The 23,045-nt window shown below is 30.8% G+C and overlaps 1 protein-coding gene across 1 annotated transcript in view; it reads left to right on the top strand.

Moving 5' to 3' along the window:
* LOC143079672 (inositol 1,4,5-trisphosphate-gated calcium channel ITPR3-like) overlaps positions 1–23,045 on the top strand; it is a 100,006-nt gene that overhangs the window by 14,397 nt on the left and 62,564 nt on the right. The window contains exons 6-17 of the mRNA XM_076255145.1: positions 7,996–8,073; positions 11,058–11,138; positions 11,544–11,641; positions 13,376–13,463; positions 15,095–15,182; positions 15,337–15,444; positions 16,283–16,428; positions 18,560–18,638; positions 19,115–19,209; positions 21,112–21,237; positions 21,348–21,479; positions 22,462–22,647. Coding sequence (XP_076111260.1) covers positions 7,996–8,073; positions 11,058–11,138; positions 11,544–11,641; positions 13,376–13,463; positions 15,095–15,182; positions 15,337–15,444; positions 16,283–16,428; positions 18,560–18,638; positions 19,115–19,209; positions 21,112–21,237; positions 21,348–21,479; positions 22,462–22,647 — 1,305 coding nt within the window. The remainder of the gene's footprint in view (positions 1–7,995; positions 8,074–11,057; positions 11,139–11,543; positions 11,642–13,375; positions 13,464–15,094; positions 15,183–15,336; positions 15,445–16,282; positions 16,429–18,559; positions 18,639–19,114; positions 19,210–21,111; positions 21,238–21,347; positions 21,480–22,461; positions 22,648–23,045) is intronic.

Consider the following 23,045-nt stretch of genomic DNA (forward strand, 5'->3'; position numbering starts at 1 on the left):
ATGGCCGCCGTTACTTAAAATAGAACATAGGGGTCAAATGCAGTTTTTGGCTTATATCTCAAAAACGGAAGCATTTAGAGCAAATCTGACATGGGGTAAAAATGTTCATTAGGTCAAGATCTATCAGCCCAGAAATTTTCAGATGAATCAAACAAATCATTGTTGGGTTGCTGCCACTTAATTGGTAATTTTAAGGAAATTTTGCAGTTTTTGGTCATTATCTTGAATATTATTATAGATGAAGATAAACTGTAAACAGCAAAAATGATCAGCAAAGTAAGATCTACAAATAGGTTAATATGACCAAAATTGTCAGTTGACCCCTTAAGGGGTAAATGTCCTTTAATGACAATTTTTCACAATTTGTTCATCATATTTGCTAACTTTAAAAAATCTTCTCCTCTGAAACTACTTAATGGATTTGGATGAAACTTAGCATGATAGTTCCTTAGATTATCCTGCACAAAGTGTGTGCTTCGATTTTTGATCCGTCAAAAAACATGGCCGCCCTTACTTTAAATAGAACATAGGGGTCAAATGCAGTTTTTGGCTTATATCTCAAAAACGAAAGCATTTAGAGCAAATCTGACATGGGGTAAAAATGTTCATTAGGTCAAGATCTATCAGCCCTGAAAATTTCAGACGAATCAAACAAACCATTGTTGGGTTGCTGCCACTTAATTGGTAATTTTAAGGAAATTTTGCTGTTTTTGGTCATTATCTTGAATATCATTATAGATAAAGATAAACTGTAAACAGCAAAAATGATCAGCAAAGTAAGATCTACAAATAGGTTAATGTGACCAAAATTGTCAATTGACCCCTTAAGGGGTAAATGTCCTTTAATGACAATTTTTCACAATTTGTTCATCATATTTGCTAACTTTAAAAAATCTTCTCCTCTGAAACTACTGAATGGATTTGGATGAAACTTAGCATGATAGTTCCTTAGATTATCCTGCACAAAGTGTGTGCTTCGATTTTTGATCCGTCAAAAAACATGGCCGCCCTTACTTTAAATAGAACATAGGGGTAAGTTTTTGTGTTTTGGTCTGTTTTTCTTATACTATATGCAATAGGTCTACTAAAATTGGTGTATAGAATGATTGTAAGGTGTACATGTCTAGCTGACAGGTGTCATCTAACCTTGACCTCATTTTCATAATTCAGTGGTCAAAGTTAACTTTTTTAGTTTTGGTCTATTTTTTTAATACTTTATGCATTAGGTCAACTATATTTGGTGTATGAAAATATTTTATGATCTATATGTCGGTTACGCAGGTTTTATTCGAACTTGACCTCATTTTCACAGTCCATTGCTAAGTTTTAAGTGTTTGTGTTTTGGTCTCATTTTCTTTATTTATAAACAGTAAGTCATATATATTTGTAATATTGAAGAATTGTTAGCTGTACATGTTTGCCTGGCATGGTTCAATATGTTCAATAAGGCATTGTTTACCAGGTGAGCGATTCAGGCTCTTGAGAGCCTCTTGTTTATATTGTAGTCCTGTAATGTTGTGTTGTCATTTTAATGTTATATTTCACATGGCCATAAAAGAAAGAGGTTTGGCATGCCACAAAACCAGGTTCAATCCACCATTTTTTCCTTTAAAAATGTCCTGTACCAAGTCAGGAATATGGCCATTGCTATATCATAGTTCGTCTCTGTGTGTGTTACATTTTAACGTTGTGTTTCCGTTGTGTCGTTTGTTTTCTCTTAATTTTGAGTGTGAATTCACATTACTATAAGACGTGTCACGGTACTTATCTATCCCAAATTCATGTATTTGGTTTTGATGTTATATTTGTTATTCTCATAAGATTTTGTATAATGCTTAGTCCGTTTCTGTGTGTGTCACATTTTAATGTTGTGTCGTTGTTCTTCTCTTATATTTGATGCGTTTCCCTCGGTTTTAGTTTGTTACCCCGATTTTGTTTTTTCTATGGATTTATGAGTTTTGAACAGCGGTATACTACTGTTGCCTTTATTTAACTATCAGAAAGAAAACAACAAACAGAAAATATCAAATCTTAATAGTTATCAAAGATATCAGGATAACAATTTAGTACGCCAGACGCGCGTTTCGTCTGCATAAGACTAATCAGTGACGCTCATATCAATATAGTTATAAAGCTTAACAAGTACAAAATTGAAGAGCATTGAGGATCCAAAATTCCAAAAAGTTGTGCCAAATACGGCTATGGTAATTTATACCTGGGATAAGAAAATCCTTTGTTTTTCGAAAAAATCAAACTTTTGTAAACAGGAAATTTATTTAAAAAATTACCACAAAAGTGATGTTCATGTCAACTCCGAAGTGCTGACTACTTGGCTGGTGATACCCTCAATGACGAAACGTCCACCAGCAGTAGTATCGACCCAGTGGTGTAAATAGTTATCAAAGGTACCAGGATTATAATTTAGTACGCCAGACGCGCGTTTCGTCTACATAAGACTCATCAGTAACGCTCATATCAAAATAGTTATAAAGCCAAACAAGAACAAAGTTGAATAGTATTAAGAATTCAAAGTTCCAAAAAGTTGTGTCAAATACGGCTAAGGTAATCTCACAATATACTTAGTTTTTCGAAAAATCAAACTTTTGTAAACAGGAAAGAGGTCATGTTATTCACAGAGTTTAAGACTGGACACATATTCGATGGTATGTACTGCCCAGTTGAACATAAATTTCTTATTGTACACAAATATGTTTGAAATTCCATTATAGTCAAAATTAATTGTGGTCGGATTTTTTTTTTAGATCCCATTGTTTTGGTTTTCTAGCAAAGATTCATGCAATCGATTCCCAAACTCTTGTGTGTCTATCGAAACCCTAAACAACTACATTTATTTTAAATCAAGATTTTCTGGCTGCGTTGAAGATACATAAGCAATCATGGGCTGTTTTTATGCCCCACCTACGATAGTAGAGGGGCATTATGTTTTCTGGTCTGTGGCTCCGTTCGTCCGTCCGTCTATGGTTCCGTTCGTCCGTCCAGGTTAAAGTTTTTGGTCAAGGTAGTTTTTGATGAAGCTGAAGTCCAATCAACTTGAAACTTAGTACACTTGTTGCTTATGAGATGATCTTTCTAATTTTTAAGCCAAATTAGACTTTTGACCCCAATTTCACGGTCCACTGAACATAGAAAATGAAAGTGGGATTTTCAGGTTAAAGTTTTTGGTCAAGGTAGTTTTTGATGAAGCTGAAGTCCAATCAACTTGAAACTTAGTACACTTGTTGCTTATGATATGATCTTTCTAATTTTAATGCCAAATTAGATAATTATCCAATTTCACGGTCCATGGAACATGGAAAAGGATAGTGCGAGTGGGGCATCCGTGTACTTTGGACACATTCTTGTTTCTCTTTGTTTTTGTTGTTGACTGTTTTACACATTCTCTGTTTCCATTCTCTTTTCTATTTCAAGATTTTTGAAAAAGCGTTTTATATTGATAATATGAATGTTCTGTTATAAGACAAAAATCTATTTTTGTAAAATTCTACCTTTTTCGAAAGCTTCTTATTAGAAATATCTAGTTTTACTTTAACAAATTCATTAGTTTTGAAAATTGAAAAGATTACTAGTATTAGTAATGACTTATCAGAAATTCTCTTTCTTAGCAATTATTGAACAGCATATGAATTGAGTAGAATGTTAGGATTTTATTCAAAGTAAACGTCGATAAGTTTAATTGGTAAACATAATTTTGTTTATCAAATTTAGGTTAAGGTTATTATGTTGTCTTAAAAGCATGTACCGTAAACATGGTAGAGCATTTCTTTTCCAGAATAATTTCCCTTTTCTTTGTATTTAAATCATTACTTAATCATCATTGTATACCTCAAACGATGCTACAAATCATAAACTGTTGGTCAAACAGTTATATTAGCTTTATATAGTATAACAGTAATATGAATAAACTGATGATTCTAAAGTCTAGACAAAAAATGCCACAGAAATTCAGGTCAGATGTGATTTGAATTATCCGAATAAACTTAATAAACTGAAACTCATCAAAAGTGAAATATATCTGTCATAGTTCATTCTCAAATTTAAACCGCCATAGCATGCAGGACAAGAAGAAAGAAAATGTTATTTCAAAAAAAAGGTCCCACTTTTGACATCACAATTACATCAATAATCCGTATGTACAGCTAACAACCAATTCTCGTCAGAAAATAAAATTGTATAAGTCAAAGTGCTCACAACAGTGTTTTCATTTTGTCATGTAAATGTCTCGTCTTGTTCATGTCCAATTTCGTACTACAAAAACAATACAACAGAAACATAGCTCTTTTTATCAAAAACGTTGTGTTTATACAGTAAATAATATACTTTAAATTAAATACAACCTGTTGTGTCTGTTTATATCAATGTTTAATATTAAATAGGTATGAAACTTAAGACAAGATAAAAGCAAAAAACAAAAGAGTGAGTTTTGGCATGACCTTCTAAGTGGAGATACGTTATTGAATCTTTACACTTGTTATGGGTCTTTTTAAAGTCATTTGCATATAATTACACTGGATGTATGTTTCATTATAATACGTGATTCTGATTGGCTAACTGCACATCACATGTTATTCCTTAAGCAATTGCATTACACAATAAAAATTATCAGTCATGATAACACGAGGTCACACAATAAAGTGCACAGGTGAATTATTTTTTTTTTTTTTTTTATAAAATTCGTATTTTCATGATCCTAGCTAAAAAATGTAATAATAAGTATTGACTGCTTCTCTTTGTAACTTCATAGGCTTGTAAAAGCGTTGACCGTGCGCACATTTTAAGAATGAATCGCTTCCACGCTTCATGCAAAATGTACTTCGGTCAACGCTTTTACACCCCAAGGAAGTAACAAAACAAAGCATTCAATTCTTAAATTGAATTATCTACTCCCTTCATCACATATGTCAATTCCTTAGTCAGACATATTTCTGCTCCAATTTTATAAAGCGGATGTGAATATCCTCAATAGACTGAAATTCACTTAGTCACGAATTCTTACCTTGTACATAAAATAAAAAAATCAAAGAAATTTTGTTTGTTGAACTGAAAGAAAAGACGGAAAATATTAAACACTGTTACTTGAAAATTGACAATAGATTCTTAAGGTGGTCCCCAACACTTTCACTAAAATTAATTTGGCTCGTTTAATTTTCATAAAATTTTGACAAAATATTTACTTTGACCCTTTAACAAAAATATAAAAATTTCAAAAGTTTTGAACCAACCATTTTATCAGAAAAATTACACTGGTTATTTAGCAGTTTGACAAACACCAATTTTTATCACTGAGAAGCCTAATATTCCCTTTACTACACAATGTAATTAAAACGTTTAGCTGACTTTACCGAGTTATCTCCCTGTAGTGTTAGGTACCACCTTAAAAAGACAAATATGCGGAGAATAAATATACAAGTTCTGAGAAAACTAGAAACATAGCTGAACTATGGAAAGTAATAAAGATCATATATTATAAATATGGTATCACAATCCTCTTTTTATTCATAAAATATAAATAATAATAAAAAAAATGTATAAACCTGCCCGTATTTTGAATTAAGTACGAAAAAGACTCTGATGACCAACTCTATAGAAATTGTTTTATGATTTGTAAATAAAACTTCGATCGGCCTTGTTATATATAGCCGCATGTAAATAAATCAATTTCATGCCCCATATTTATTAAACTGAATTAGTTTGATATGAAATATGATTTACAGAAATAGATGACCTTATCAGGCGATACAAATTATTCCTGTTCATAAAGAGTAGTAATTGAACTTGGTTACATCTACAAGGGAAGGGTCATGACGTAGGGATTTTATTTACACCAATCAAGATCAGAGAAAATTGTTCATGGTAGTAATTTGGTTAATGTACAAATTTATTATAGCCTGTACGATTACAAAAACAGCCTATTGAGGCAGAAAATTAAGTTATAGTATACATAGAACTAATAACTTGACTGCATTAAATAAAAGTACATTCAGAAGCATAGAATACTTCAGAAGGTACAATCGCTACCTTCGAATTAAAAAAAATGAAAACTTTGACCATCTTTTATTTTAACTTTCAAATTATTTTAGAAAAGATATATATTGTTCTCCTCAGTGCAAAGCATATGCAACAGAATATCATTTATTATCAAATAGATATAGGAAGATGGGGTTTTAGTGCCAATGAGACAACTCTCCATCCAAATAACAATTTATAAAAGTAAACCATTATAGGTCAATGTACGGCCTTCAACGCGAAAAACACACGATAAAATATCAATTGGAAGGTTTAACTCAATCAAAAAACGTTAACTAACACACTATGAACGAATAAATTTGATCTGCGATACATGAATGCAAATACATAGTTAATAAAATTATAAGGGACAAACATTCAAGGCCATAAGCAGACAAAACAAAGCCATGGCAAGACACCACCGCGAAGTTTTTAACAATCCTTAGAAAATTATCACTGTTGAACAAAACCGGTTTCATAATAAATACAGGTTAATGAAAAATAACTTTGTCGTTTTAGGTATACTACTTCTGTGTATATTAAAAGGAATACCAAGAACGTTTTGTAATACAAATAAATATAATAACACTTGTTACATATGGGTTGAATATCAACAAAAAAACTATTCAAATAGAGCTAGATAAAACTACAGATTTAAGAAGAATAATTTTGATGTTCATAGTACGAAGAAGTGGAAATTACTAAGATATTCAAAAACATCAAAGCCGGTATATAGACAAAATCCATACTTATATAAGAATACAAAAACATTACAAATAGTATCAACAGGTCAAATTAACAAGAAAGTACGATTTGAGAGTACATGCAGTTACTGACAGCTATTTAAAAGCCAAAACAAATAATAATTAAAAATCATACATCAGAGACTAAAATCAACTAAAACACATCCCAGGGATTTAGTATTTTAACGTCATGAACAGTCAGAGAAGACATGACTTTCCCGCAATGCCAAAAATAAATGTATCGACAGGTAGTCAAACTTTTTTTAAAACCAAATGGATGGTTTAAAAAATTCCCTTAACAACGAATCTTTGTTGAGCTACGGCCCTTCAAAATGTGCACTAATTAATTTTAATGGATAAAAAACCGGATGTGACGTATACATTCAGTACCACAAATCAAGCAAGACAACACACAGAAAAGGAACAGAATTAAAACTGATGTTCTGTAGTCGTTTTGAGCGAAGTTATATAAAAAATAATTAGGAAGAGCTATCTTACAATTAAGATAGACCTATTTTACAATCTAGATAGAAAAAAAATACACATGAGAAAAGTTATCTTAAGAAAAAATACACCATAACTGAGAACAATATAAGCTTAACATCTTAGGCGTAACTTCCAACGGGCTATATATGTCATGTGATAAACTCTATTAGTTTAATGCTATAAAGATAGTAAAACAGCGGTCATATAAAGTAATCTGTTATTGTCTTTTTCTCTTTCTGTCTAAAACTGTCGTATGACACCAATCGGAATGGATAACCATCCTTTTGCATGACAGAAATCAAATAGATAAAACATTTAGGATCTCAATAGCAAAAAGACCTACAAAGCAGAACAGCTCAAATATCCTACGTTCGTCTTGCCTGAGGTAGTTACGACCTCATTTATAATTGTTCGATTGCTCTTTAAAACATAAGATACTTAGTTTACAAACTTAATCGGAATAGTTTTATATCATATACGTTATTATACAATGTAGCAATGTTTTTTTTTTGTTTCTTATATCTCATACGTACTATATTTTTAATGATGGTTCCGAAAACAGCAAAAAGGGACTCTAACATTTTAAGTTATAAATTGGCGATTGAATTGGAATACAATACTCATGAAATAAGACTTTTTTAATCAGAGAGTGTGAAATACCTACACAGACATGCAAAGTTGTAAAAGCTTAACGTTAAATAGTTGATTTTCTATTACAGATTTTATAATATCTATTTTTCAGCTGAAACATGTGTTAACCAGCAAGTATGTGCATATGTGTACTTCCCAAACGAGTCAAAGAGATAAAAATAATATGATGGTAAGTTTTGTATCTTGTGTAATGAAAGAAAAATGTTTCATTCAGAATATGGATAGTAAGAAAGATGATATATCCACTTGGTAAAAAATGTACAATTACGTGTGCTTCATTATTCCGATTAAGTGACGCAAATCAAATAGATGTATCCAAATTTAGAGAAAATAAAAATTTGTCTTTAGTATGAGATATGATGAATTGCCATTGCCTCAACCCTAAGTGACCTCATACTCCAAAAGACATGACCAGAAATAAAAAAAAAAATCCGTCTATCGTCAACTTTACCCTAAGGATTTCAACTCGACTATAGCTTCAACACAATTACATGATTTAATGAACAGGTTTAATAACAATATATGACATTTGAAGCATACCATTACGGAAGCACAGGGTATTAGTTATTTTCAATATGTTCGCTTTAAAACTAGATTTCATGGCCAATATGTCATTTCCATAATAATATTTTTCCTGAATACACGTATATATTTCTAATACAGAATAATTGACATGAACCATTTCCCCCGGTGGAGTTTCTGTTTTATTTAAAAATCACGACTATTGCTTTCTACAATGTATTTTCATATCGTTGAATTGTAAATATTATAAAAATTACTACGTTTAACTAGATTATTATACGTATCATATGTTGCTAAGTTCATAACATGTTACTTCACATTTGAATTTATTGACACAATGATGTGAATTGCCTGTACAAAATCTTTAAACTGTAAAGTCTGATTGTATTTAATGACTCACTCTGAATATGACTTATATCAAATGCAATGTATAATTTATTTGTGAAAATAAGAAATATTCATAAAACCAGGTGCACAACTTCAATTTTTCGTGAAATGTATCTGTGCCCACAAATTGCACATAATGTGCTTTGAAACCGTAAATAAACAAGATAGAACATTATTTAGAAAGTAATGTCAGCTTAGGGAATCAGCCATTTTTATCAGTACAATTCTACTAAAGATATATGTTGTACGGCAGTTATGTTTATATTTGCTTCAAATAATGATAAATGATTCCAGTTCAGCACTTCTATGTCATACATCGATATATCACTCACTGAAGATGTTTTCTTTCATTGATTAAGCATGTTTATAGTAGTATTTGCAGTGATTAAGAAAATAAAACGATTGGGTTGTTCTTTTGTAGATGTTATGAACATTTTTCATGTCTGATGAAAATATAAGATTATTTCTATAAATACACACAATAGTTGTTACAACTATTTATCGTTGTCGTTCCATATCGTTAAATATAGTTATTTTGTTTATGTCATGCGCATTAAGATTTAATCTGATGTCATAGCTTTAGAGAATATCAATCCCATAAAATTGCTTTTAAGAAACTGGTTTAGCTGATTGATAGGTCTTATCTATAGTTTTACAGGTTTTAATTTAAGCATTTTTCATGCATTTTTCTTAAGTACGATTATCATTATCTACAAAAACTGTTTTTACTAATTGATTTATTGTTAATCATTTGTCGAACACAGCAGCATGTTTGTGACTTCGCAGGGAAACATTTTAAATACCATTAGGGAAGATAAAACATCAATTCAATCACACCTCTAGAAAACGATAACATGTTTTTTTTTTTTTTTTAAATAGATGATTAATTTACTCAGAAATCATTATATTTTAAGCTTTATTCTCTGTATGATATTCAATGACAAAAGAAAATGCTATTTTTGTAATTCAGAGATGGACAATATTTGTCAAACATTCCTTTTAAATTCGTCTTCACGAATGCCTTTGCTAATTCTGTCAACTACAGAGGCTTCCAAAGGGAACCTTTCCAACAAATAGACGTTAAAGTTTGATTTCAATCTTTTCTTCTTGGTGAAGGAAAGATATTTCATTATTCTGTCCATTTGAATAGATACTATATCTAAGTTTGACATGACAGCTTCAATTTATTTTGTCATCTATTTCCTGAACCATAATGTCAGTATATTCTACATGCTTTTATTCATTTCATGTCATGGACCTGACAAGACATTCTCTGAATATAATTTATTTAATATAGTGTCTTTACCCAAAAACTACTGCTAGTAAATAGTCATGTGATGCACAAGAAAAGTATTTGACTTTTCAACTTTAGGCAATCTAATGCAGGTTGGTCCTAATGTATGAGTCGGACACAAAGGGTTCTAAAATGTTGTTTGTATTTTTGTTTTACCCTTTTATTCATATTTATTAAATCTTACGTTATCGAGAAAGTGTATTATAAAGTGTACTATATATGGTATATCCTTACAACGACATTCGTTATCATCATTGTCAAACTTAGGACACATGAAATGTATAACGTCACTTTATTATTTTCATTTTTCACTATCTACTACATCTTTTCTGTTGAAGTCTAAGTTAAATAAAAATGTATGTTTGTTCAATTGTTTTCGTCAGTTGTGTTGTATACGTTTGTGATGTAAGTTTATGCAGTATTACTGCTGGATTCCAATTATAGTCATATTAAACTTTTAAGTCTGTTAAAGGTTGCTCATCCAATGTTTTCAATAACGGAATTATCAGAAACAACTGTGATCCGATTTGGAGGTTTAGCTAAATATTAAACCCGGTTTAACCCACTTTCTTCGGAAAATGTTTGTACCAAGTAAGGAATATGGCAGTAGTTGATTAACAGCGTTCGACTTTGTCAGCTTTTATTAACTTTCCCTTTTTTTCATTTGCCTCTGAATTTCGTATTTTTGTTATACCTTTTTCACCTATTGGTCAATGGTATGGTACATACCAGTATTAACTTACTTCAATATAAATCTTACAAGCATTGACCTAAAATTTGCTGTTATGTGTGTCCATGTTGATTTTAATGGTTTTCAATTCTGACATAATATAGGGATAACATAATTGCAAATGTGTTGGTGTTAAGGTTACATTCATGCAAATTTCACAGTTCAACATTATACAGAAAAATTTGGTTTGATTTCTAACGGAACTATTTATTCGTTATAGATAATGCTTCATAACTACAATGCTAAGAATGCACAGTTTCGCATCCTTCCACAATACAAAGTAAAATCTGAAGGAGAAGTGGTGAGTAGTGTTTTATATGGAACAGTTACAATAAAGAATAGAAAAAGTACTCATATGTTAGAAAACAGTATCACAGAAGTATCTACAAAAAGGAGGAGGGTTGAATATAGAATATCAGCGCATATTGAATTAAAAACGAATATACCAAATAATGACAGGTTACTAAATAAAAGGGATAAAGTCAAAATAATATGTACATAATGATAATATAAACAAATGATAGCCTCCTATATCTTGTTACTCCATATTGCAGAATTGAATGCTTCTCTTATTCTTACTATCAAGGAAGAAATACTAGAAATTAGAAAAAAATCTAAATCTTTATACAACAGCATATTTGCAGGGAGTCTCTTATCAAACCGATTTTAAATTACCTTAATAGCTGCCTCGCTTTTTAATTTACAGGTTCAGATATATGACCAGATAGTTTATGAAAGCATAAAATCGCCTGGTCACTTTTTTCATGCTAGTCAGCCTTTTAATGTAGATCATTTTACTTATGGGTAAGTATTTTTCATTCGAGTTATAAAGAAAATTATAAAATATATATATATTGTTTTTATAAAACCCTTTTTGGTATTTTTTCGTCAATTGTATTATACACAGTCAGTTAGAAGAAAAAAACCACTATTTACACCGTTTGTTTTCTTACATTGGTTAATTAAAGGATTTTTTTTATCACAATTTTTATTATTCACGGATTCATACATGGCTTTTGATATTTTAAACTCGAGTGTATATTTATGGACATTCAGTACTAAAAGCTGTCAAAAACAGTTCCCATGCTTTTGAGGACATTTCTAATAACGGAAATATGAAGAACAGAGAAATATCTGTACGTTTAAATTTTATATACTATCAAATAGTCGATACAATTACTAGCGGAATGTTACTTCCGAGGGTATTTATCAGTTGTTGATCTTTAAAATTAATTTATTTTTGCATTTTCCTAAATTGTCTTAAATTTTATAATATTTCCGAAAGAAAAACATGCGTTAAGACCATAAAGCACATTGACCAAACGCTTATTTTATGTCTATATTTGTATGTATAGCATTACTAGCAACTTTGCAATTTAAGTGTTTCCAACGTTGTTCTCTTGATGGAGTGCGGTTCAGACATTGAAAAGGCTTCAAATATTTGGTACGAAACAAACAGTTGTTTCCATTGGCGATATATATGTACGCATTTGTTTTAGTTTTTGTTGTGTCTTTGAGTTGAATGTTTAAAATAAGGAGCTGACGTATAATTGAAAATGTGAAAAATCTAAACAATAAACCATATGACAAGAATGTGACCATACAGACTGCAAAAATAAGCGCTATTCATATCATATGATAGGCCATACAAGGCCGACTTGTTTGACAAAATGTGAAACACTACAAAGAGACATCAAGCTTATAACAACGTGCATTAACTTTGATCAAGACTTTCTTGAATTGTGTCATACGTTTATATGAAAGATTAAATATTTTGTTAGGCATAGCATATATAACATCTTTTCAATGGTAACCTATGTTAACGTGCATATATATCTATAAATATTAATACCAACATCAGTTTTGCTGTGTTTCAACAAAAGTAACTATTATCTGAATTATCTTTAAGGAACAATCCAGTGGTTCGACAGTAAGAATAACATTTTTTTTATTATCTATGAATTTCATAAAAGTGTATACTTGTCACCTACATGCTAAATTTCTCAGCATCATTGAAGTACAAAATTGTGTTTCATCTATTTTTATGTTACAACCTCCTTAAAGTTTGTAACATTTCTAGCTTGAACATTGAATGTTTTTCTCCCTCTTGTCGGTTTTCTTCTGTAGGGACTTTCCGTTTTGAGTTCGGTACTTTTGTTATCTATTTTTTTCGATGTTTGTTCATATTCTGTTATTTTTTTGTCTTTTCCTGTCGTTTGAGTGTCTGGTTGATGCTTACATTTCTTCCGTTATCTTCCTTCCTATGTGTCCATAAGAATGAAATTCATCAATTGTATGTTACAGAGGCGAAATCAGTTAAAACTAAATTATCAATTAATATACATTCAACAAAATCAATGCAAACAAAGTGGTAAACTTAAAAAAAATATTCAAACAATAAGATACATTTTATAGATTCTCTTACTATTTTTAATGAAACACCACCGATGATTAATGGAATGAAAATACACAATATTTATTTTTGATTATCTGTTTCTTCTATGTTCCCATTTTAATGACAAATATATATCTATGTAGATCGGAAATCAACCTTGGTGTAGAGAGGTCGGGTTTTTCCCTTATCAGATTTCATCCTGGAATACCAGAGCATGACCCTTATGTCAGGGTAAGATGTACTTTATCGAGTAACTTTTCTATTTACATCAATGTTATACTTACTCTATAAATATTTGTAGAAACATCGTAACGAAATTATGTATTTAGGATACTCGAATGTTGCCTCTATTGATAATCGGTAAATATTTTCCTAAAATTCAAACTCCAAAAAATAGGAGATTTAAAAACCGTTATCAGGTATCTTCCATCAAAGAATAAGGATAATTCTCCAATCCATTCAAAATTATGCAAATTTTATTTGTAAATGTATAAGATGATATAATCTGGCTATATCTTTTTAAATAAATTTTTAATTTGTACTATTACTTACATAATAGTTCTTGAAAAACTGGTCATTATCGTGATATATGGACTGCCCACAGGACAGTGGTATTGACTAAGATAGTGATAATGAATAAGCCGAAGGCGAGGTCATTATCGCTGTCAGAGTCAATACCACTGTCCTACGGGCAGACCATGTACCACGATAATGACAGTTCCTAAAGAAATATTATGTTTATTTCATTGAGGTACCATTTCTTTGAAAATTCTCATCAATTAAAAATGTCCAAAACAAACTCGAGTAGTTGTACGATTTCTAAGGCAAAGATTGAAGACCAGTCGTAGTAATACTGCAATTCATTTTAGTGCAATCTTTCAGAATATAAATACTTCATCAAGTTTTCTATGATTTTATAATTTACGAAAAATTGTGGTAAGCAATTCAACAACTCAAATATAATATTAAAACAGGAAAATGTTTGATTAAAGGACATCTCTCTAAACAGAGAAACCACACCCCACCGGTCATTAACAGAGAAACCACGCCCAATGGTCATTAACAGACGAAAAACCCGTCCCAACGGTCATTAAGAGACAGAAACCACGCCCCATCGGTCCTAATCATGTAAAAGTCCGTTAACGAACGGTTTTCTGGTCCGTTTTGTTCTGTTAATGACCGATGGAATTTATTACTGAAAAAAATGAATGTCATGTGGTCCCTTTTTATCCAATAAGAGAAGCTTATTCTTAACCAATATGAAATAATAAATAATATTGACGATGAATGGTATTAGACACAGCTACCAGGGGGATATATTAAAAGGCTATTTAAAAAACAATTGTTTTAGTTCTATTTCAAATACGAGAGACTATCTTGTTTCGTAATAGATAATACGTTCGTAGAAATATTTGCCAAAATGAAGTTAAATTATCATTGATTCCGATCATAAGACTTTGGAAAAGTGTCGTGTAGTCACCACAGAGAGTGAAAGAGAAATTTGAAAAGTAAAAACGTTTTGAAGAACTTGATGGTCATAAATTTATGGGTTGATAAAAACAGTTATCTTGTAGAAAAATTAACAAAAACATATGTTACCGAAACACAGCTTTTCCTTATGCCTGATTCACACTATGGTCACACTAACAGTTTATAGAACGTCAACCGTTAACTTTTCAGACAATGTGTATCTCTCTTGATTATTATCGCGTTTTTTTGTTTTGTTTATGAATAGGTTTTGGGCCATCATATCTACAATTAACGTTTATATGGTTTAAGCGTTAAAAGAATAAAAAAAAATGTTTTCGACATGAACTTGTACAATAATCATTATAGTAAAATTAAGGACGTTTATATTTCAGGGAGGCAGTTGTATACGGTTGTTCCATAAAGAATTGGAGGCTTACTTGGTGGCAGAGGGCTTATTTGATGAAGAAGTTACGGAAGATGGTATACTTAGATTCTTGTCAAAACCTATTTACGCTGTTACGTTTTCGGTTGTCGGGTAAAGTCTTATTGACAATCATATCACACCTCATTTTTATAATCAAACTGTTTAATCTTCATTCCAATAACTGTCTATTGTAATTAAACTTTTTTTCAGTTCATTTTAGGATACGAGTTATGGACCAGCATAAACCAAGAACATTATCTCCGCCGACTTCAGGGAACACATTTTGGCAAATTGAAGCTGAAAATGGAATATTAAATGGTTAGTATTCATACCAGATACGACATTCTTTTTCCCGGACGGTAGGATGTTTTCACGTGTTTGAAAAATTAGATCAAATACAAACCGTACCAAATTTAGAACCGTACAAAAATCTAGTCTACTTTTAGGACAATGAAAAAGAATACTAAAAGTACATATTATGCATTTATATATCTTAATTATCATATTATAGACAACCCATGCTAATTTTTTTCTAGTTATTATATATTTTTAAATGTACGACACTGAATATTTGCTTTAAAGAAAAACTATACGAGTTGATAAATCACCCAATACACCTATTGCTTTTTAATTTTCTATTGACATTTGACATGTTTGTTTTCCTCAGTGGATCGTGTTGCATAATGAGATTGTTTAAGTATTGTTTGGCGTTGTATTTCCAGAAAACGTGTCAGTCTATGTTGTAAATCCTTATCGTTAATAGCAAATGCAAATTTCATTATTTGATGAAGGATATTGTACTGTCAACGTTTCTTGGTATCCAATACTTGCTTTTCTGTGAAATGTCTCTTGATCATGGTTCGTGTTGCTCAGTCTTTTTTTTTCCTATTAAGTGCTTTTGGGACTTATTCGTCTTTTGTTTTGGTGTTTTTGTTCTTCCTTCCACTAATTTTTTTTTCAATTTTTGTGGTATCTCACATAATGTCATTGAGTGCAAATGATTTGTCCCCTTTTCACGACAAATGAAAAAGACATCCATTCGTTTGAAATTTTTGCGTTTTTGATTTTGCCATTTGATAATGGACTTTGTGTTTTGCGTTTTGAATTTTCCTCGGAGTCTGAGTTCTGAGTTTAAATTCGATGGACATATTTGTAGGTGATATATTGAGATGGGAACAGCAAGTGAGACTACGTCACATGACAACACGAAAGTACCTCTGTATAGATGCTACCAAAGAAATCACATTGACTGATGACAACGAGGATCCAAAAACAGTATTCAGACTTTACTCTGTTATTAGTGTAAGCTTTCATGTTTTTATAGGGAAAACGGTAGTATTAAATTTTCCCAGCATTAGGTTGGCCTTTTGTGTACCCAAGGCAGGTGAAAGAAGTCAAATTAGGAGCGCTGTGATTGAATGTAAGGGTACAGTATATTTTCTATGTATCTATGAATAACTGCAGTGTGTATATTCACAATATAAATTTTGAAATCTATTGAAATATTTTCTAGAGAATTATTTGAAAAGACTTCCAAAATTTCATAAATTTGGTGCAAAATGACGGTGGGCATGGATAACATAAACAAGCTCCGTTGGAAGTTGGTCATGATACTATTTGGCTTTAATTTTTAAAACAAAATAATAAAGTACTAACACAACATATAGCTGTTTTTTCCAGGTTTTTATCTTAAAAAGTGGTAAATTTCGAAAATGTTAATATTGTCGCCTATGGCAGAATAAATAGTACCGTTTTCCCTATACGATTAAACGCGCTATTTATAGAATCCCACATTAAATATTAAATGGTGAAACTTGATTCTCCTATAGAAACCATCAACATTAGGGAAATTCATTGTAAAATCTACATCTCGAATTTATCTTAATATAATGTTGCTCATTTATCTTGAATATAGTGTTCATGAAATGAAGCGGTCATGATTTGTAGGTTTCAATAAATATGTAACAGAGGATTGTATTACTTTCTGGTGGTGCTATACTTCATTTAGCCTTGAGTTTAACAGAAAAATTACTTTTTATTTCAATTAGTTTACTTTTATAATGTTAAGTGTCAAATCTTAATTTAGTTGAAGCTTTGTCATGATTTCATTTTTGAAACATGATGAAAATTTTGATCAAATACACCGATAATTTTATAAAGACTAACTGCCATATTTCAACTTGGTTATTGATTACCCAATTAACAATTACGTATTTATAGATGATACTTTTCATAGAATTTCCATACCGGCATATTGACTGAAACAGAAAATATTATAATCCACGGCTTCAGATTTATAATGTTTCTGTGAATGTATAAGTAAAAATTGCAAAATGAAAAGAAAAAAAAAAACTATGAAAAGTTCTATCTCAGATAAGAAACAATATTAGTTTACCAATGTGCTTAACCCGAAAATATGTTCTAATTAAGGTTACCAAGAAAATATTTAGGAAAATTAAAGGAACTCTAAAGAGATCGGGATCAGATGCATTAACAAATGTATCAAATATCTTCTGGTTTTCATGATCACTCGCCATGTGTACCAACACTCAGTAAGAATGTTATGACAGTAGCAACGACAATATCGGCAATTTTACAGATCAGAGGACTATCTCGGTGTCTAATGATCTATAAATACGGAAACAAATCCCTCGTGAGTGGCGGGTACCGTTTTTATGAAGAAAATTTGTGAAGACGACATTAAAACCTTTCTAGCGTTGATTAAAGTTATTCTTCATCCTAACTCTAAATATTGACTTTTATCGTGTATATTAATGATTTTGTGGTTATATTTTATTTTCATTTTGTTATGGTGTGTCACATACTATAAATATGTAGTTTTATGGCAATAAAGATTTGAATTTAATTGAATTGAACTATAGGTTTTGGGCTATGAGCACATTTGAACATGTATATGCGTATTGTAATTTAGTGAGATATGCAAACGCCATATAATTAGGCAGGAGGTATGTTAAAACTGAGATATAATCAGAAAATTTAGCAATGGGGAAAACTTAACTTGTCATAGAAGTCATTCATTCTTATAATTAAACAAAAGATATAGCAGATCATATAGATCCATAATGTCAAGTTCAACGTGTTTTACTGTTTCTTTCAAACTGCTGATATTAAGTTAGTATTTGATTATCCACATTAGCAAACAAGAATACACAGGACTCTACATAAGACAAGTATATCTATTAATACATTATGTGTTTCATTGCAAGTATATGATAGCATATAGTTTTTTTCTCGAATATTCGTGACAATTGCATTCATATGCCAATTTACAAAGTAAATATAATTAAACAAATGCACAAATATTACAACATTTTCGAACACACTTAAAGCAACTATTTTTTCCATTTTTGGGTGAAATATTCACATGTAAATGATAAATAACAACCAATTTGACTCATTTTATTTCCTACAGGAAAGAGATGAAATTCGTTATGAAAGCTATTGTAGAATAGAGCATGTTTTAACTGGATTTTGGTTACATGCACTGAAAGGTATGGTGTCTTTCTTATTATGAAAATAAATATCAAAGCATTATCTGAACTTGAGTGCAATAAGAATTAAGTAAAACTTCGAAGTCTATTAATTCAAAAAATATTTCGTTGATTATAAGATTATAAATCGGTAAATACAAGAACAAAATTATGCTTTGGATCTTACTGCTTAACACAAAGCTAATAATTAACATGCATTTGTCAATGACATAAAAAAGATTAGTAAATTAAAGAAAAAACCCGAAAGCTAAAGAACAATCAATTAAGCAAACGTAAAAAAGAAACATCTTAAGATATTTTATGGGTTAAGATGCTTTAACCTTTCAAATATGAATTTTACGTATCTGAAAAAAATTATTACAGGAATTGTGTCGTATGCCTGAAAAGAATATTGTCGTTAATATAGCTCATTCACAATAGATGTTATCGATATTGATTTATTTTGTTTTTGTTGTATTTTTACTTCTTAAATGAAGATGAAGACTATATTCGAAAGAAATTTCGAGATATGGAGAACAGCAATGATCAAAGTCTTCGTGGACTTCGCTGGGATTCTGCACCAGTTCGACAGGTAAAGACCGTAATGAATTTGTTCAACTTATTTCAGTTTTTATGATTATTTGTACAACGGAGTCAAGTTGATATTTCACGGTTTTAATACATTAAAAGTGGTTACAAACTGTTCAAATCTTCAGAAATGGTTTTGTTTTTCGATATAGGCTAACGCCGATGAAATATTCCGCAGGCTGTGTTTAAAAGATAATGAATAAAAATGAGAGAAAACAAATATTGCTTATATGGTGAAGAGCTTATAAAACTAAAAGGACCCAAAGTAAAGCCAAACTCGGGCAAGGAATCAAAACTATACCTAAGGGAGCTGCATTCCTTTCTTTTGAATGATTTCGAAATTTATTAAATCAAATTTCAATCTAACAATATCCGTATTTTCTTGCCAATACCAAAGAATTGGTTACTTGGCTAAAGATACTCGGGGTTTATCGGGAATTTGTACATTTTCCCCATTGATCTTACTGCCTAATATTTTTAGGATCATGGACAGGACTTGATACTCGAAAATATTAGGCAATGACGTCATGTACCAGTACAGCAACGTCGCTTGTTCAAGTCGTTCCGCATCAATTTAACAATGAAATGCACTCGACTTCATTCTTACAACCGAACAACTATCCCAACGTTTTGTACGCGTGAAAAAAGTTTTACGAACTATTCCATTTTACTTCATATTCTCAACAACAAATATATACAATTGATTTCAAATTGCCGATAAACAGAATAATGGCATTTTATTTTTTGATACTGACTTCATCAGCTCGAATATCAGCTTGCCCTAACAGGCTCGCTTGATATTCTTGCTGATAAAGTCAGTATCAAAAACAAAAATACCAACCATGTCCCAGCAGAGGCAACGACCCAGCGGTAATATTAATATTACCAGTACTAATTTTACTACACAACAGAATCGCATTTCAACAATTAATGTCATTTCAGTGATGCTCGAGGCCACCATATTTGAAAACAAAAACCCAATACAAACGTTGAAGAGATTATAAAACAAAAAGGACCACATGTAAGCCAAACCCCGACGACGAATCAGAGCTATGCCTGAGGAAGATACGTTCCTTGATTTAAAATCATAACCGCAAAATAAATAATACAATATCAATGTGTACATGCAAATTCCGAAATACTTGCAACTAAGTAGAGTTTGGCAAATTTTGAGTATTTATCTCAAACCAAATATGAAGGTCATTTATTACCTAGATAAGAATCTAATTTTTCGAAATAAAACTTAAATTAAGTTTTTCAGATGCATATGAGTTTATTGTGCTTTAGTATGTTCATTTGCGCAAAAACATATTTATCAAAACTGCGTTTAATAGCAATGTTTAACACTGAATAACATGAATAAGATGTTAATTATTTAGACTTTATCATATTCAATTCCGGTCGTTTTGAATATTTTTTGGATCTTGACTCTGTGAATGAAATGAATGCAGGTGAAATTGGCAAACCTTTTTTAATTTTTTTTTTTTCATATATAAATGAATTGGTTAGACAATTTTTTTTCAAAATTATATTGTTATTCAAAGCTCAATAGCCTTAATTCAATTCATGACTACCTTTCACATGAAGTTTTTATTTTCTTGACTTAGCTTGAAATCGTTATAATTCATTAGTGTTTCAGTAAACGAAACAATTGAAAGATGTCCACCAAAAAACATGGAAAATAAGTTCTAAAGAGAGGGTAAAAGGAACTAAACATTGAAAAAAACCCTTGAACAAACAATATCAATCTCGTCGTCAACTGTGAATTGTTATATACGAAAATGGTCATTTAAAAAAAAAATGTAATACTGTGAATTGACAAAAGGTACCTTTTAACTTAACTGCAATATATCCTCCTGTCACTGATTCTTACATTATATTGTAAATAAAAGAACATTTTTTACAGGTAGCAGCAAGTGGAGAAAGTCAATATGACGATGCTTTCACGATACAATATGTAGAACAATATCAAATCACTGAATTCAACTTCGCATCAGGAATGGTACCCTTTCTACTTAATCTTGTTGAAGATGTAAGTAGCACTATAATGTTTTTTTTTACTCTTTCAAATCATGAATATATTATACAGTTTTGTATAAGGTTAATCTTCCATTAACGTTTCTTTTGTTTTTATTTTTACAGAGAAAGGAAGGACATTACCTCAATGCTAAGAAGACCCATACCATATTAACTGCCATGGAAGAACTTAGGAAATTTATGATGATAAAAGATCTTCCAAGTAAAAATAGACAGAAGCTTATGAGAAACTTGAGAGTATGTATGAAAAACGGAAGAATCACTTCTTAAATTAAACAACATAACGATCGAACATGAATAAATAAATATTAAGAGAAACAAATAAATTTAACAGTCTGTAACATATATCTTGTGTCTTGCTTAATTACAATTTTACATTGACTTTTATTTTATCCTGCAATTGGGTGTCTAATCATACATTAACATATATCTATGGCCTGTATTTGTATACTATACAGACATCGCTTTAAATCTCCGCCCACTTCCGGACTATTTTTTAGTATTGCTGTTGAAGAGTGTTGTATGAACTTTCAAAACCTCCGAATGTGAATTGCAATCGCATTGCAATGACGTATTGCTCCATCTGTGAATGTTCTAGTCTTCGATCCGCAACCCACTTTCTGCTCATAGACAAACATGAACAGCAGGATTAACTCCATTTCCTACGGCGCCTATCGCCAATCTTCAAGTCAAAACTTGAATGTGTAAATGTGTGACACCTAAAATCAACCATTCAACAATGTCAATAATCATTGAATGCACGGACAGTTCGAAATTCTGAAGCGTAGGACAAATCTTAAATCGGACAATGTTTTGTTATTTCTTTTTACTGTTGAAATTAGTTGCTATGTTATTATAAATATTTTTTTTCTCTCAATATTTTTTTTCGAAATATTGCTACGCAAGGCCTCAAAGAATTTTAAATACATGTAGAAAATAAATTCAATAATTTTGAGTTTTTCTGTCTTTCGAAACAAAAACAATGTACAAAATTAATTGCAAGATACAGACACTAACAGTTATTGTCTATTAATCCTTCACTTACAACATTAATATATAAGAATTATCAGAAAATGTTTATTCTTGCGAAGAGTGAGTTATTAGACTATAACATCCATACGCGTTATTCCTTGAACTCCCAATGTTTTTCGCACTCTTATTTTAAAAATGCACCATTTTTTGAAGTAACTATATCTTACTTTATTAATTTTTTTTCAAGATAATAGATTTGTTGGTGAAAATATTGCAATGTCCATTAGATGGAAGTCATGACGAACAAAATCTGATACATGTTTTCAAAGAGGCGTATGAAATACTGTATACCTACATGATTGGGAAGAGCAGAAAGAATGCATTGTATTTTGCAAAGTATATAGAATTCTTCCAAACGCAGTTTACACAAAAGGTATTGCAATATTACATTTTAAGTTAGTAAGATTCTCTTTGCTATACTGCCATTCCCCTAAATAATGAATTTCAAAAATTTTGTGAAACGGCGGGGGTATAATTCAGCTCATATGTAACTTTTATATAAATGAACAAAGAATTGAGTAAAGCGGGACACTACCACGATGCGTCTGTTTTTCGATGAAAACGAATCGGTCTTTATTATTTGTGTATGGAGGGAGTCTTAGGATCATGAGACAACAACCAAACATCCCTGGACAAGTAAAATGGACTTTAATTTCTACAAAAAATCATTACAGCAGCATGCAATAACAGCTTTGTGTATGGAAACATTGTTTAAATCTAAAAACGCAAACTGCAGCATTACACCTATATATATATATATATATATATTAA

Source organism: Mytilus galloprovincialis, chromosome 6 (genome assembly GCF_965363235.1).
Source record: "Mytilus galloprovincialis chromosome 6, xbMytGall1.hap1.1, whole genome shotgun sequence".
Lineage (NCBI taxonomy): Eukaryota > Metazoa > Mollusca > Bivalvia > Mytilida > Mytilidae > Mytilus > Mytilus galloprovincialis.